We start from the raw sequence: 16,082 nt of genomic DNA on the forward strand, positions 1-16,082 counted from the left end.
TTTTCCGAACACCGTTATCCACATACCAACCATCGTCAAGGAGGTGTTTTATTCAGACATTTTGACTCTGGAAAATCCAAAGCACGAGCCCGGACATCACGGACCTATCGAAACCCATTGTCCAATTTCTCAAACATACATTTCGATATACAAGAGTACATTGCATGTGGGTAACCGATGATTTTGATGGGTTGCATCAGCACAAGTGAATATGCGATTACACAAATGTATTGGAGTTGTTGTTGGTGTATATTTTGTCGCTATCCGTTGTAACAATATACAAAAATATCAAATTGTCAGGTGTGTTTGTCAGATTTCAAAATGAAAATGGTTTTGTTACTCTAGGAAAAGCTAGATGACCAAGAGAAAATGTACTGTTACACTGGGTAAACGCCAGATCTCCAAAGGAAAATGATATTTTTACTCGGGTAAACGACGGACCGCCAAGTGAAAATGGTTTGTTGCTCAGGGAAAAAATATATTTCCACCTGAAAAAGGTTTGTTTCCCGGCGAAAAAATATCTTTCCAAATGAAAAAGGTTTGTTACTCAGAGAAAAAATATATTACCAAGTGAAAAAGGTTTGTTACCCAAGGAAAAAATAGATTTCCAAGTGAAAAGGGGTTTGTTACCCAAGGAAAAAATAGATTTCCAAGTGAAAAAGGTTTGTTACTCAGAGAAAAAATATATTTCCAAGTGAAAAAGGTTTGTTGCTCAGGGAAAAAATACATTTCCAAGTGATAAAGGTTTGTTACCCAAAGAAAAAATATATTTCCAAGTGAAAAAGGTTTGTTACCCATGGAAAAAAATATATTTCCAAATGAAAAAGGTTTGTTACCCAGGGAAAAAATAGATTTCCGAGTGAAAACGGTATTGGTACTCAGGTAAATGATATTTTTTCAAACGAAAAGGGTTTGTTACCCAGGGAGAAAATAGATTTCCAAGTGAAAAAGGTTTGTTACCCAGGAAAAAAAAAATTTCTAAAGGAAAGGGGGGGGGGGTTTGTTACTCTAGAAAACGATAGACCCTCAAGTGAAAATGTATTGTTACTATGAGTAAACGATAGATCTATAAAGGAAAATGGTTTTGTTACCCGGGTACCGGTGGATCTCCAGGTGATAATGATATTGTTTAGTCGGGTAAGTGTCATGTAGCCAAAGGAAAATGTATTTTTACTCGGTTAAGTGTTGTGGTTTTAGTGTTTCCAGTGTCGTTGGTATTGTTAAACGTTGTCGTCGGTAGCCGTTGGTATACTATTACGAGTGTGAAAAGGATTTACATGTCCTGTGCAGAGTATCGCGATAGTGAACATATTTTTCGCGTGACGAAACAAGATCGCTGTTTAAATTTTAATGTATTTCGATTACCGAGTTGCTGTACAATAGAGATGACTCTACATTAGACCGTGCTGTGTACTTCGATTAAAACCACAAGACCACATGTAAATCTATTCACACAACTCGATGATGTTGATATAGTGTTACTAAAATGAATTATTATCTATTTACACAACATAAAAATAACAATTCATGTCGTAATAAGCTTCTTGAACTCGTGCTTGATGAAAACGAATGGTGACAAGTATGCGTTTGTGTTTGAGTGAAAAATAATTATTTAGAGTAGTGACATTTTGTGACCAACGAATGCAAATCGATCATGATATTACAATATACGCTTACGTCAACATAACGACTTGGTGCAGGAGAAACACTTTCACGTTTTTTCAATAACTGGATTCTCGAGACTTGTTACTTGTACCCCGTACCGTTGGTGACTATAACGGCCATTTTGTATGGTAGTACGTTTAGCTGTTTTGTTGGTAGGGCAATCACTTGATGACTCAGCACTTTTTGTTAGCAAAGTAGATTGATTTGTGTGTAAGATGTAAGCACCGTAACTAGAAAACATATGTACTCTGTTGTTGGAGTAGCTGATTTATTGCTATGACATGGACATATCCCGAAACCTTGGTTGGATTGTTGTTTTACGAAAGATGACGCGACCTCGGTGTCGTAAATTGTGTTAACTAAACCCGGATGGATACCACAATTGTGCTGGACTTACACATGGTATTCGTATACTGTACACATACAAACTTTTGTGTAAACAACTCTGATGTTTCTGTTGGTACTAGTGCTGTGTTGAACTATTTGGTTCTTAAGACACATGAACAACCATTCAGACAATAAAGTTCTTGAGGTAACGAAACAGTTTGTAGAGTCAAACCAACCATTCTTTAGTTTCGTAATGTGAGAATATCGAGTAAAGTTGATTACTTTGTGTGATGTAAATATCTTTCGTACTTCTGTAAGAGTTGTGGGGGTCTCATGAAAAAGTAACTAGTTGACAAAAACAAAATATTGAATGAAGGTTCGTCTGTTGATTTCATAAGTCAAGAGAGTGAAAATTGTTGTTGTTGTTTTTTGTTACACTAAATCGAAATAGTGCGAAAGCGTCACCAATCATTGCGTATGTTCGTAGCATGAGCGGATATTTTCGTGTGCCATGAATATCTTTCATATACACTTAGTATGAAATGAGATGTGTGGAACAATAATTAGTGTCGTACAAAGTGTTGTGTCTGATTGCGTACTTTTTTCATCATTGTTTTTTGTTGAAAGATGGGTGAGTTTACATTTAAATATAGTAAGCGTAACAACTCAAGTAATAAATTTTGCTCGGTTGAAAATCGACTCGTTTGAAAATACCGATCAATGGAGTAACAGTATCAATATGAGTGGTATATTATTTTTTCGCGAGATGCACCAATCTTCTAAGCATAACTTTTCAAAAATTTATCACGTCATAGAAAAGTTGGTTTTTATGAAATCGAAACAAATGTACTTCGATTATCACGACAAAGGAATTGAGATCAACGCACTATTTCGAAATGGTATGTTCTGCAATCGCTAAATATCAAACTGTGCATACAACTCGGTTAGGTAAACGACCCAGTTACAAGTCGGATGTATTCTTGATGTACAGATGGTGGTCTGATGATGTAAAGCTCAACCACTCCAGCGATTCGAAACAATTGTACTTCGATTATTATGATGATGGAAATTACGATCAACGGAGTATTTCGAAGTGACTGTGTATCGTTCGGTATGTTCACCAATCGCTAAATGTCGGTTAATTAAACGATACAAATGACAGCTTGATGATGGTAAAGCTCAACCACTCCAGTGTGTTTATTACAAAGTATTTCCCACAAACAAAATATCGAATGTCGACCTCGGCTTCATTAACCAAGTGAGTGAAAATTGTTTTCGGTTGGGTGGATATGATTTGTACTTAGAAAAACGACCCACAACGATTAAGCGGCGTTGTTTCATATCCAACGAGTGTGTGAAATTCCTTAGGGGTTTGATTTAGCTAGTTAATTACCGGTGATTCAATCACATACAAGTAACGTCTTTTAGTGAAAGAGTATTATGATGGTATTTACTTTGACGAATGACAATGGGAAAATTTCCAATTTCTCTGATCGTGTGCGTTGTGCAAATAGTTCTAGTACGCATTCAGTGAACATCAGACGAATTGACAACGAATTTCAGTAGTTTGGTTAGATGATGACAATTATTCTGTAGGTTCAAATCGATATCACTACTACGAGCAGCAATACAAAGACATTTTCTGTAGATTTCAGTGTAGCACATACTGTGATTTTATTATTGACATGAGTTTGTATTAACCAAGTCTGTTGTTTAGGACGCATCGGTGATAAAGGTATTACAATTGCTTCTGTGCTGATCAAAACCTTGAAGTGTAGATCTATAGACTTCACAATGTTTTTTTTTTACATTTAGCACGTACAATGGTGGGTGTGAAAGGGTTAAATATTGATCACACGATTCGAACGATCCTGGATTAATTTCCTGATCAAAAACTTTCCGCACATGCAAGTCCTCGTTTTACAGATCGATGCGTTAATTAAAAATATCCCTGAAAAGTTTGTTGATATCACAATAACCAACACCGGTGTAATTACGTCATGATTCAATAATCAAGTCATGATCGACTATTACAAATCTCGTATGTCAAACTAAAGTATCAATCCTTATGATTACATCATGATAATATTCAATATAACACCTGCGTTCGATCGTAAGAAATGAATTCTCAACTACGTTGGTCAGACATTCAAATATCATATACTCAAAACATATGTTAATCTCAAGTTGCGCGCACCGAGTAGTAATTACTTTTGTCTTGCAAAATATATCGAGTAGTAATTACTTTGTCTTGCAAAATAGTAACGACTTTTCAAGTTGAATAAAAAAGATGCGTAGGGATATGAATACAACCGAGCATGCTATGGATTTTGGATTGTAGTGATTACTGGCGTAGTCTTGTCTACTTTTCATACGGATACTTTTTGTTTTGGTTGGGTGAGTTACAAACGGATTGACTTGCCAAGGTTTTTGTAACTCAATATACAATTTGGTAATCTCAATGTCACATTACCCGAGCAATAATTGTTGTGTCTTACAGAATATTAACTTATTTTACAGTTGAATAAAAAATCACTGATCGAGTTGTAAGGTTTCAAACAACCTTGATATTGTCGTTTCAACTTTAGCATTGATTCGTGTAAACGATTAAGTTTGTGAAATATTCACTGATAATGACATTATACCATTCTGAAATATCGCGCATGCGTAATATTGCTATACAGAGTCAGTTTTGCGCTGAGCGGTGGTAAATTAACATATTTGGATACAATTCAGCTTCACTTGTAGCGCGAGTGAGATTTCGAGTTGGTAAATTGACACATTGATTGAATATTACCATGATTCTTATGACGTGTCTAAAGTCAATGCTATTCTAGAAGCGTGGAAACTTATAGCGACTGTGTGGAAATAGAAAACAGAACCGAAAGTTGGTCAAGTCAAGTAATATTCCTAAAAAGATTGTATGATTTTACAATTATTTCGCATCTATTTGAGTATGTGGTAATCTCACAAAGGATTAGGGTTAGGGCGGAAATAAGTGACAATTTGTTGCTATTCAAGTTACCCACACTGATGGTTCTGTTAGTCGGTATTTATTAAATCTTACCAGTGAAATCAAGTTCTGTGACAAACTGAGTACTAAAATTTCACCGCGTGAGCGATCGGTATGGTTATGACACCAAGTCGTGAAAGATGGTTATGTCCGAGACATTATCTTGTCAGTGATCGCGGGGTTTGCAATCTATTTTACACTTTTTGAAGTGTTAGTTTGTGAACGCGGTTATTTGTTGATCGTTTTTCGTGTCGCTGCTGAATACTGAATACTCCTGAATGTAATAGTGCTGACTGGATTAGTGTAATAATCGATACGATAGTGCGCGTTCGAAATCCTCACAACAGATCGCGTTTCCAAAGCGGACGTAGTTAGTGGGTCACACATATCAAAACGCGGTCGCGAACATCTGTTTTTCAAAATCGCACATTGTGCTGCGGTTTAGTGAATTTCCTGTTTAGCGATACTCGTGACTCTTTACTTGATACATATTCAACACCGTGTGAGAGATGCCTGAAAGTACGAATCACGACCGCACCCATAAGAACACATGGCGAGTCACCAGAGATCCCGAAAGAATACATGACAGACACATTATCGTCGTTAGCATGTCACCGCACGTATACCTAAAAACATTAGCATGCGACCGATCCCTATCTCCATAACGCTATCATGCGACCGGAGCCTATACCCGAAAGTACGAATCATCGCCGCATCCATAAGAATAACGATATACACATTAACAAAGATTCATTCACATGACTATTTACTTGATACATATTCAACACCGCGCGAGAGATGCCTGAAAGTACGAATCATCGCCGCGTCCATAAGAATAACGATATATCATTGTCGTACTCGCCGTAATTTGGAATATACACATTACCTAAGGACCAATCACATGACTATTTACTTGATACATATTCAACACGAAGTACGACATGCCAACAACGAAGCCGCTTGCGACCGATCCCTATACTGAAAAGGGTTACTGCGCGACCACAAGACGCAATAGCCGCATGCCAATGCACCCATAAGACATAAGAGCCGCATGCCAACACGAGTTTCCCAGCCGCGTGCGAGCGATCGCTATACTGAAAAGAGTTACCGTGTGAGAGGGGTCATAAGACGCAATAGCCGCGTGCGAGCGGGCCCATAAGACATAAGGAGCCGCGTGCCAATACGAGTTTCCCAGCCGCGTGCGAGCGGTCCCATAAGAGCCCCATGCAAAAATTAGCCGCTCGCGAGCGATCTACTTAACTACTGACGTGTGTCAGCAGAAAATATTCGGGTTCATTTCAATATGAATATACTATTCAATTGTATATTGAAGTTCTGTACCTCCAAGAATATGAAATAATTGCTCGATTCAGATTCGAGTACTCGGATTTTTGTGTCCAACCCTACCGACAAGTCGAGTCAATACACAAATTGCGTCAAGTCGAGTCGATTCATTTTCCCTATTTTAGATAATGACTCGATACAAATCGAGTCAAAACAAAAATCGCGACTTGAGTCGGACTCGAGTCAAGTCATACAATCCTGCTAGATATCCTGTCTCACCTTGTATTCCCGGTACACCCTGCTGTCCAATAGTTCCAGGCGAACCTTGTGCCCCAGGTTTTCCAGCCACACCTGTCTCGCCTTTGGTACCATTCGCTCCACGATCTCCAGGTTCACCCTTTTGACCTTTGGGTCCTGCTAACCTACCCTGCACATTGCCCTTTACTTGATTTGGATTTTTGTTGCCAATTTCAACCGCGTCTGGGAGAGCCTTTGTTAGCGTGGACTTCCTTGGATGATCGTCTTGTACATTTGCAACTTGCTCAGCTGTGAGGTGAGATACATTTGCATTCAATAGTACACCGAAGGGTATTAAATCGTAAAGTTATTGTACACTCGGCAGCATGCCCACGCACGGTTTGTGGATGTGGTTCTTTGCTATTAATGCCTAGCACGGCCGATGATAACGATCGTCGTTGCTCCCCTTCAGTGGTTCTTAACCATGTCGTCAGCACCCCCCTTGGGGCAGTTTGGAATTTAAAGGGGGCGCAAACACTCAATGGGCGATATGGAGGTGGCGCAGGGACGTTATGGCGGGTCGACGAAAGGTGGTGTAACAGTACAGATGGCGTAGTTATAGTATCGTAGTCATAGGGACATAAAGTTTTATAATTCTATATATCTTTGAGATCACATTGCAAAATTCATTCATATATTCAGATTTTCGTTTTTCCTTGCGCAAAATATACTGAAGATTTATTTAATGTTTCCACGAATGCAGTGGTTACTATATTTCATCTAAAATTTTTATTTGTACGCTTCACTTTTAGATGGCAAAATCTTCCGTAACACCGTACTATCAAACTAGATATGGGTTTTCACGACAAAATAATTGGAACTAGGTATTATATACAGACTTGTACAATCTAAACATTTAGTTAGTTCGGTGGTTTGGATGGCACACCATCACAGTGGTTCTGAACTTTTTTGGCTTACGGCACCTGCAAACTACCAGAATACTTATTAGGACCCAGTAGTTACGCCGACTAATGTGACCACCACTGCAGTCAATCCAAAATGTTTCTGTGCTCCCTTTTTTAAATAAACTAAAAGTAATCTTTTGTACGTAAAACGTCCATCATATAGCTTACTAAACCGTGATAGAAAGTCGTCGTTTTCCTCGGGCCAGAATATCGTTCCTTCGTGAATATATCAAACAAGGCGCATTCAGACGAAAGTAAGAAGGGGTTATTTTGATATAGGCCTACGACCTCACAGAAACTTCGGGCTGTTTGACAATAAATCTGCCAACTGCCGGATTTTGTCGAAGAGGTAAACCACGATCGCCAATAACGAAAACGGAGGCGTTGAGGTGCAGGCTATACCAGGCTATACCACGCATTTTCACGCAGATCGCGTAGACCGCTTGAGGATAGCCATTCCTCAATAGTTCTACTGGCAGACACCCGCAGTTCAATCATACTTCCAACAAACCAAGATTATAACCTCAGCGGCGAAGCGAAGAGGATTGTTATCTGATATAACTTGATCAACCTTACTTCTCAATACTCATATTCGGCGACAGTAGCACAACGTTGTGCTATAAGCCTTTATTTTAACGGAAGTGCCGGCACCATACCTGACAATCATGATGTGGATTACCATGTTCGAAATTCGAATTTGCAAACGCGAACGTCAATTCCAAAGGAGTTCATTTCTCGCTGGTGTTGTATTGTATTGATAAGATAAGACAGTGGTGCATATAGCCGAATGAGGCTTTGTGCTCCACGACAATTGAACACTGGCAATTTATACAGTTCAATGTATTTCTGCCGGTAAAGCGAATTCGAGGGGATATTGATTGCGGGTATAATATCAATTTTGATTTGTCAAATGTACAAACTTCGCATCAAGATCAATTTAGATTATTGATCATTTGCTACAAACCAGAATTATACTACGCATAATTTCAAACTTCCGAAGAAATCGCTCGCGGCACACTTGCGAGACGTAAATGGCACACTAGTGTGTCGCGGCACACCGGTTGAGAACCACTGAGTTAGTTGATGGTCAACTAACAAACGGTTATTTTAGTAGTTCTAGTTCTAATTCTAGTTGCTGATTTTTAAAATATTGAGTAGTTTTGGTTCTAGTTCTAGTTACGGATTTAAAAAATAGAGTAACTACTCGTTCTAATTCTAGTTACAGATTTTGATAATTCGGTAGTTCTAGTTGTAGTCGCAGATTTGAAAAAAGATTAGTTGCCGAACAACTAGAAAACACGTGCCGTGGTGTTGAGCGAATTAATTGGGATGTCGGTGTTCTGTTGAATGATGTTTGTGCACTGTGCAGCCACTGCTCGTTCAGAGCCATCATTGCTAACAGTGGCGTAGCCAGCGGGTGGCTCTTTGGGGTCAGACTCTCTCCCATTTCAAACTGGAAACTCTGTTCTTATGAAATGACGATTTAATGTCTGATATTTCTGATAAAATAAAAATAAATGTGTTGACTAGGAGAATGAAATCCAGTTCTGTACAGTTCTTAACCTTTAATGACTTGCAAACCCCTACGTCACAAATGAGCAACTATTTTTTGAGAACTGCTAGCAGAAAATACGTTGGCGAGTTAAGTCAATAGATTATAATCATGTTGTAAATATAGAGGTTTGCGGACGCCAAGAAACTGCTTCGCGGTCCGCCGATTGAGTACCCCTGTATGAGATTTATATCAGGTAATCTCAGGCGATAATTAGAATTTATCAATAACGTTTCCTATACCAGCTTTATTTCTCCTGATTCCCAGTACTACGAATTCGTTGTATCATTTGAACTGGGTCGTACTGGGTTTGAGAAAACATTAAATGATGTACCATTGCGAAAAAGGTTGAAGAGCACTGCCCTATACGATATCCCTTTCTGCAAAATAATGATGCAAAATTATTTCAAGGCGTGAATGGATTTGTTTCGCTATATCCTCGCTGTGAGCATGACGTTTAATAATTAGCGTGACGAGGGCGGCTTGAACGGCTATTCCTATTTACAGTAGTCCATGTATATTGAAGTTTCACAGCAAATCATTTAGGTTCGGCTCTAAATCGTTTCGCTTCCTCAGTATTTCCCACAGACAACGGTTTTCATGTCACCTACCACGTCATAAGGTGAGCAATTTCGATTGAGGCTGTAGTATCGAGAATGCAAATCGAGAGGTGTTCAATATTAGTTTCTATGATATTTAGGAATAGGAGGGTGTATATACATAGGGTTGCATTTAAAACAAATGGCTGTTTCAAACACTTTGTTTAAAACATGATCTAAACAATGTTAAGAACAAAGGTCTTTTGAAAAAATAAAAAATTTAAGTTGCAAAATTAGGCCATAATTGTGTGAATTCTTCCCAAAAACATGTTGTATCAGTCAACGGACAGTTACCACCCGATATAGGCCTAGCTATAATACGTAGATATTTCGTCAAAGGAGCTATATTTACCCTATATGTTCAATTGTCAATGTCAATCCACTATAGCGTCACAGTGGAATATTCGTGACGTCATGACTTGAAAGAAACAATAAAAAACATGTTTTAAAATATTTATTTTAAATTGATTTTTCATTAAATGCAACCCTAGATACACACACACACACACACACACACGATATGTGCATATGCATATCATCAGTGCACGATGTACATATTCCGCTAGACAAACAAGGTGCGGAAATAGCCTTATGAGGCTTTCGATTTTGTTGTTGTTTTTGTGGTATTCATGGTGTTTTTCGACTGCTATGGTCACCAGGTCAATTGACTTCATTTTTATTCCGTAGCTGCCGACTTGTAGCTCGGCCCACTTTTAGGTTTTATTAAGACACCGCTTACACGCATGAGATGGCGAGAAGGAGCATAGAGCCTAGGCATTGGAAGACTTGCACCACCCCTCCAAGGCCTCCACACTGTAAATCTAAAAGGTGGAAAAAATGGTAGGAAAATGGAGGAAGATACTTTTCCTTCTTTTATCCACCGTATCTCCACCACATATGGAGGAATTTAGAGGGTGGAAAGAGGGAGGAATCAATAGTCTACCCTATTTGGTGGAAAAGAATTATTGACATGGTGGAAATCAGAAATGACTGTTCGCAAACTGTCGTATTGCCTAATTAAAACATGACAGTCGATACTGGCTTCTAGTTAATAACGTCATCAGACATGAATTTCGAGTCGAGTGTTGTTTTTTCACTCAATATAAAGTCACAGTCGCGTGCATTTGGGAATATTGATAAAATTTTAAACATTTTTTGTTCAAGTGGTTAAACCAGTAAAGGGATTAGTAAATTTGAAAATATCTGAATATTAATAATGGATTGTGATAATTATTTCAATATCCTTCACGACTGTAGCATATCCAAAACCTTTAACGTATATTATCATTGCCAACATTCTCACCAATGAACCGTGACCGGCGCTAATTCAGCATCCGGGACTCTGGCAATTTCGAATGTACGCGATGCGCGCTCTCCGCCGTCAGTCAGTCAGTCAGTCGACAGAAAAAGATATTTATATTCACTGATTTTGAGTTAATCACAATTATGAGTATTGTTGATTTTAGTTCATAAGTTATGCCATCTGCCTAATCGATTTCGTATTGAGTACCGGTATCGCTCGTGACTAAAAATACAATGAACTTGCCATAAGCAGTTAGCAGTACCTGCGAGATGAGAATGATGCATCTGATGACCCGATACTGTTTTTCTGCTGGTTTGGTGGGAAAATAATTCAAGTAAGCCAACTGGTGATTATAATGCAAGAAATAATCTAGGAAGAGTACATTTTTATATTCATGCATACCATAGGTATAGAGCTATTGGGTATTCAAACTGGTTCTGTATTTATAGTTTTACCATAGCCTTTATATAAGCCTTTATATAAAGGCTATGGTTTTACCATCATGCAGTAGCTGCATATTTACAATTTGGATTTTCATTGTTTGAATGAAAGGAACTCTTCTGATATCTTTCTGGCGTCACAATTTTCTTTTCTAGACAAATTCACAGTCACATTGTGGAAAACTCTGAAGTGAAATATTTGCTTTACCCCGACGATGAAAAATCATTTGTACCTTTAGATGCCTACGCAGTCGATGACCACCATCATGTCCGTTTAGATCACTTGGTGTGAGATGTAATTGAAAACTAATTGTAATTTGTAATTTCAGTCCTAAATAATTATGAGACTTTTAGTTACATTCAATACCAACAACAAGATCATTAATGTGTGCACAAAAGAGGATATACCATCATCTGTTGCACTGAAATTTGATTTGGCGCCGGAACTCTTGAATATTCAGTGTTATGATAAGGAGTTTACTGATTGGGTTGATCTGTCTGATGCTGATGTAAAAGACAATGATCGGATTAGAGTCCTTGTTACGGGTGAGTTTAGGCTTGACTTCAATTATCAATTTTTTCACCTCTATACCCAATTTTCCAAGAAAAAGTACAAAGCGTTTGCGACAGCAGCATCACTAACGACTCCCTAACTGTGGATTCATCTGAACGTGATGTGATGGATGATTCAGTTGAATCATTACTGGATTCATCTGAATCTATTGTGACGAATGATCCAGTTGAATCATCACTTTCACGTTCATACCGACGATGGCCTGTGGTCTACAACATCCCAACTTTTCCTCAATACCTGGTGCAACGCATCAAACACCTAGTACCTGGTAGCGCTGGCAATATTGTAATTCCATCAAGACTGAGAAAAGAGATCAGGACAATTCTCTTTCAAGATCTTTTACAATATACTTTGTAAGTATCATTCTATTCAATTCATCCATCGTATTTTGTTTTGAAACTCGTGCATGCATTTCATTAGTTTGGATAGATATCAGGTAACTATATGCCGATCTATCTAACAGGTACCCCACTGCGCGTCAGTATCAAGAAGTATGCTCGGCATTAATAAGAAACTATCCAGTTTTGAAAGACAATAACGAAGAAAATTCCAGCTATGTAAGTCAGCTGCATGTACCTGTAGTCCTGGGCAAATATCCATAGTAAACTGTCCTTGCCCATTACAGGTGAATTCCGGACTAATGTATGTTTTCATATCAGCGTATTATACGCACCAATATCGACGGCCGCCAACACATACTAATTGAATTACGTGTTGACGCCCAAACAAATTTCCGCACATTGCCCATGCCTGATATAATCTATTCTTGTTGACGATTTTTGGCGTATGATAAGCTTGCCAAAGAGTCCGGAAGCGCTGTCAATTAGCGAGTCACTGATGTCTGGTGAACAATTAAATACGCGCTGGTATTACGCAGCCTCGGCGACATTTTTCGCAAATCAATATGTCCGAACCTGCGCCACCTCGTAACCTCGTAAGTCGGCGCCTATGGTCTCTGTTGTCATGACTATACCTGTACACTGTACGCTGCTTCAATGTATTTCTGAAGGCAATAACCCCAATTCCAGAATAACTACAAGATAAGCCAAGTCCAAGTCGTTACGTTCAATGTTAGGTTTTCAGTTCAATCCACTTTTTGTCAATTCTGCTAAAGTGATTGGCTCCCATCCAGAATACCGTAATTTTCCTCAGTCTTAACAGTTTCTGGCCCTATTTTGCCAGGTATCAGGACTCATACTCAAATAACTATTTTTCGAAGTTGCAATGAAAAATTGATTCGAGTCGAGTCATTTAACGTATTTTTTTTTTAAAAGAATTGAGTCAAGTCGAGTCACCCACAAATCGCGACTTGAGTCCATGCAATGGAACCACCTCAAAGTCTGAAAATCGGCATTGTTCCCAACAATCGCTCAACAAAATTGACCATTGTTATGTTCATTGTGTCGTGGCACTGCCACTGTTGAAACAATGCCGATTTTCAGACTTTGCGGGCTGTTTAGGTTTTTTTTCTTGGTTTTGGTATTAGTGCCCTCTACAGAGTCGAGTGTAACAATAATTGCAATTTCTTCAGGGCTCGTGGCATATTGCCTTAAAGCAGAAGTTCAATGAATATCGAAGACCGTTACAAGCTAAATTGGTGAATCAGATGAAGCAGAAGTATGGTACAAAACGAAGGAATGTTATTGAGGAAGAAGAAACCAGCAGCTCAAGATGCAAAAGAGCCAGGGTTGTAAGTCCAGTTAATTTTTATCTTGGTTTTGAGATGAGCTAGTTAAATTCTAATTTTTCAGGATAATTTCTGTCCGGATCTTGTCGGAGATCAACACAGCATTGATAATCACATAAAAGATATACAACAAGAAGTTAAAAAGTGGGAGCCAAACCAAGTCACGCTCCTAGACCGAATGAAGAGGACCCACCAACACCGCAGAAATCAGATTTTAGAAGGGGCTCAGTTATCGGAGATACTCCTGACCTATCCATCACTATGGGATGCTCAATGGGTAAGTACAGTAGTCTAGAGTATGAATTGTCATTGCTACAGGTGTATCATATTTTATGTATATTAAGATGTTGAAAGAGGCTGAAACCTTGATTGGGTTTGATATTTTGAAGCACACAACACAGAGCCGCTACAATATAGCTCAAGGCAAAATAAAGTGGCCTAAAGTTCCCGAGACTATTCAAGGATTACTTGGTGAGAATATTATTTCATGAAATTGTGTGGCATTGCAAATTTTCCGCTAACAACTTTTTTCGAATGAATTCAAGTGCAGTGGCTCTCTAACTTCTGCCGTTGCGAGGCAATTGTAGAAACTTGTTTGACTTGCGCCGCACCAATAATCGTGGCTTTCACAATAACATTGTCTCGTACCAGCCGGTTACAGTTGGATTCATTTCCGAAAATTATACGCGTTCAAAATAAATATCGGAACACTAGAAGTAATCATCGATGGTTCTAATAACCTGCGTCTGCTTTGTAGGTGATGGAGTGGTGGATTGGCGTGCTGGTATACCATCCATGTTTGGAGAAGGATATGACAATTTTCTTCATATTGGAGAGGTAAGCTGTTCGTAGATAGATGATGTATTATGTATAATACTCGTTGTTAAAACTAAACAGTTAGTTAGTTGATGGTAAACTAACTAAGGTTTTTTTTATTTGATTTTGAAAATTCAGTAGTTGTAGTTCTGGTTCAGTGGTTCTCAACCGGGGGTCCGCGAAGCATTTTCAGGGGTCTGCGAAGCCTCTAAATTTATAACATAGTTGATAACGTAATTTGTGTTTGTTTTTTTAATTAGGAAAATCACGAGGCCGCCTCGCTTCATTAAAAACTCCAAACTCACATCAACAGAATGGCCGTCTGATATGAAATATCCTGCTGTGAGACTCATTTTAATTGCTAAATTGCCAAGAGCCTACTGATAAAAATATTTTCAAGAAAAGTCATTTTTTGCACGCTCCCGTGGGGTCCGTAACGGTCCAAAAGGGGTCCGAGAAGACAAAAAGGTTGATAACCACTGTTGTAGTTGCTGATTTTGAAAATTCAGTAGTTGTAGTTCTGGTCTGGTTTCTACCTCGCCATCTCATCCGTGTAAGCGGTGTCTTACAAAATTCCTAGAAGTGGCCCGTGCTACAAGTCGGCAAATACGGAATGAAAAATAAATAATTCCGGCCCGGTGTAAATGACCATAGTGGTAGACCAGTGTTTCATAACCGAGTCACGAGTCAATTCATATTTCTGATATGCCCCAACAACTTCTACCAATAGAAAGTGTCAAAATTGCTCAATTAAATAGTTCCATAGACCTGGTACAGGCGTCGCATAGCTTTAGTAATGGATTGGAGCTCATGAGATTGAAATATATACTTCATCGTGACTGAAATATATACTTCATTGCGACCAAAGCAGACTGACTTGACAAGATTATTTTTAAAAGTATAAATCAAATGAGCAACACTTTGTGACACAAAGTCATGTTAATAACTTGTGCATTGGTAATATAAATTGTCCCATGTACTAAACCTATCTCGATATCATAATGATCTGAAGTCCGAAGATTTCATAGTAATATATCTTTCAGGTTTCTATCTCTCCATATCCAACGATGGTCTACAATTTGCAATGGAGCCTGCACTTGGATGGACTCATCTTCTCAAAAAATATTGAAAGTTTTGATGAAGCACTTGCTCTTCTGATCGCAGCTCATTGGATATTTAACATCAAGTTTCAGAAGACTATCAAGCACACCCTCACCTTCATTTCGTCATACCTGCTAAAGCTGCCTGGCGTAGAGCTGACAAATTCCGTTGTGAGGACTACCAATATGTTGCCATAAACAATGGAACTGTCATCATAGTTATGTAGGGTTACCATACGGAGGTTCGAGCGGGTCATTCGGAAGTTGATTGTAAGTGCCTACTTTTAATTTTAGTCAACACCACTAAATTTAAGTGAAAAGATGGTAATTCTGGAGTCATCACTCCCATTCAACACCAAAAGTTTTCCAGCAAAAAATAGCAAAATCTGCTGTCATTCTTGATCAACTAACTTTCCTGCATTGGTAAAATTGTCCTCCTTTTTCGATTCCGTAATATGGTAACCCTATAGTAATGACTGTTCGAATACGCCTAATAAAATGCATGAAATGCCATACTTGT

At 38.5% G+C, this 16,082-nt stretch overlaps 3 protein-coding genes and 1 long non-coding RNA gene across 6 annotated transcripts in view; 2 read left to right on the plus strand and 2 right to left on the minus strand.

The window, feature by feature from the left end:
- Window positions 1-16,082, plus strand: part of LOC145442952 (uncharacterized) — a 418,025-nt gene that overhangs the window by 258,540 nt on the left and 143,403 nt on the right. The gene's annotated exons all lie outside the window — the stretch shown is intronic.
- LOC145442828 (sialate O-acetylesterase-like) overlaps window positions 1-16,082 on the minus strand; it is a 360,699-nt gene that overhangs the window by 229,282 nt on the left and 115,335 nt on the right. The gene's annotated exons all lie outside the window — the stretch shown is intronic.
- Window positions 1-16,082, minus strand: part of LOC145442796 (uncharacterized) — a 69,110-nt gene that overhangs the window by 38,347 nt on the left and 14,681 nt on the right. For both annotated transcript variants that reach the window (XM_080320805.1, XM_080320806.1), the window contains exon 4: window positions 6,569-6,835. In XM_080320805.1, coding sequence (XP_080176931.1) covers window positions 6,569-6,835 — 267 coding nt within the window. The remainder of the gene's footprint in view (window positions 1-6,568; window positions 6,836-16,082) is intronic.
- Window positions 10,470-16,075, plus strand: LOC145442839 (sterile alpha motif domain-containing protein 3-like). 2 transcript variants are annotated; one of them, XM_080320860.1, is made up of 8 exons: window positions 10,470-11,931; window positions 11,997-12,312; window positions 12,423-12,516; window positions 13,491-13,649; window positions 13,711-13,923; window positions 13,991-14,117; window positions 14,404-14,483; window positions 15,506-16,075. In XM_080320860.1, exons 1-8 carry the CDS (start codon window positions 11,727-11,729, stop codon window positions 15,758-15,760), a joined length of 1,449 nt encoding a protein of 482 aa, XP_080176986.1. In that variant the 5' UTR covers window positions 10,470-11,726; the 3' UTR covers window positions 15,761-16,075. The 2 variants fall into 2 exon arrangements, with proteins under 2 accessions (XP_080176986.1, XP_080176985.1); XM_080320859.1 differs by having other exon boundaries at window positions 10,472-11,931; window positions 11,991-12,312.

Source organism: Botryllus schlosseri, chromosome 7 (assembly GCF_051294905.1).
Source record: "Botryllus schlosseri isolate E-star chromosome 7, Bs_hap1, whole genome shotgun sequence".
Classification (NCBI taxonomy): Eukaryota; Metazoa; Chordata; class Ascidiacea; order Stolidobranchia; family Styelidae; genus Botryllus; species Botryllus schlosseri.

What these genes read in the sequence shown, in the direction of transcription:
- LOC145442839 (XM_080320859.1), top strand. Translation starts at nt 11,727, where the DNA reads ATGAGACTTTTAGTTACATTCAATACCAACAACAAGATCATTAATGTG. An exon ending in GATCTTTTACAATATACTTT is followed by an intron (nt 12,313 to 12,422) that starts GTAAGTATCATT and finishes TCTATCTAACAG; the next exon opens with GTACCCCACTGCGCGTCAGT. An exon ending in CACTATGGGATGCTCAATGG is followed by an intron (nt 13,924 to 13,990) that starts GTAAGTACAGTA and finishes ATGTATATTAAG; the next exon opens with ATGTTGAAAGAGGCTGAAAC.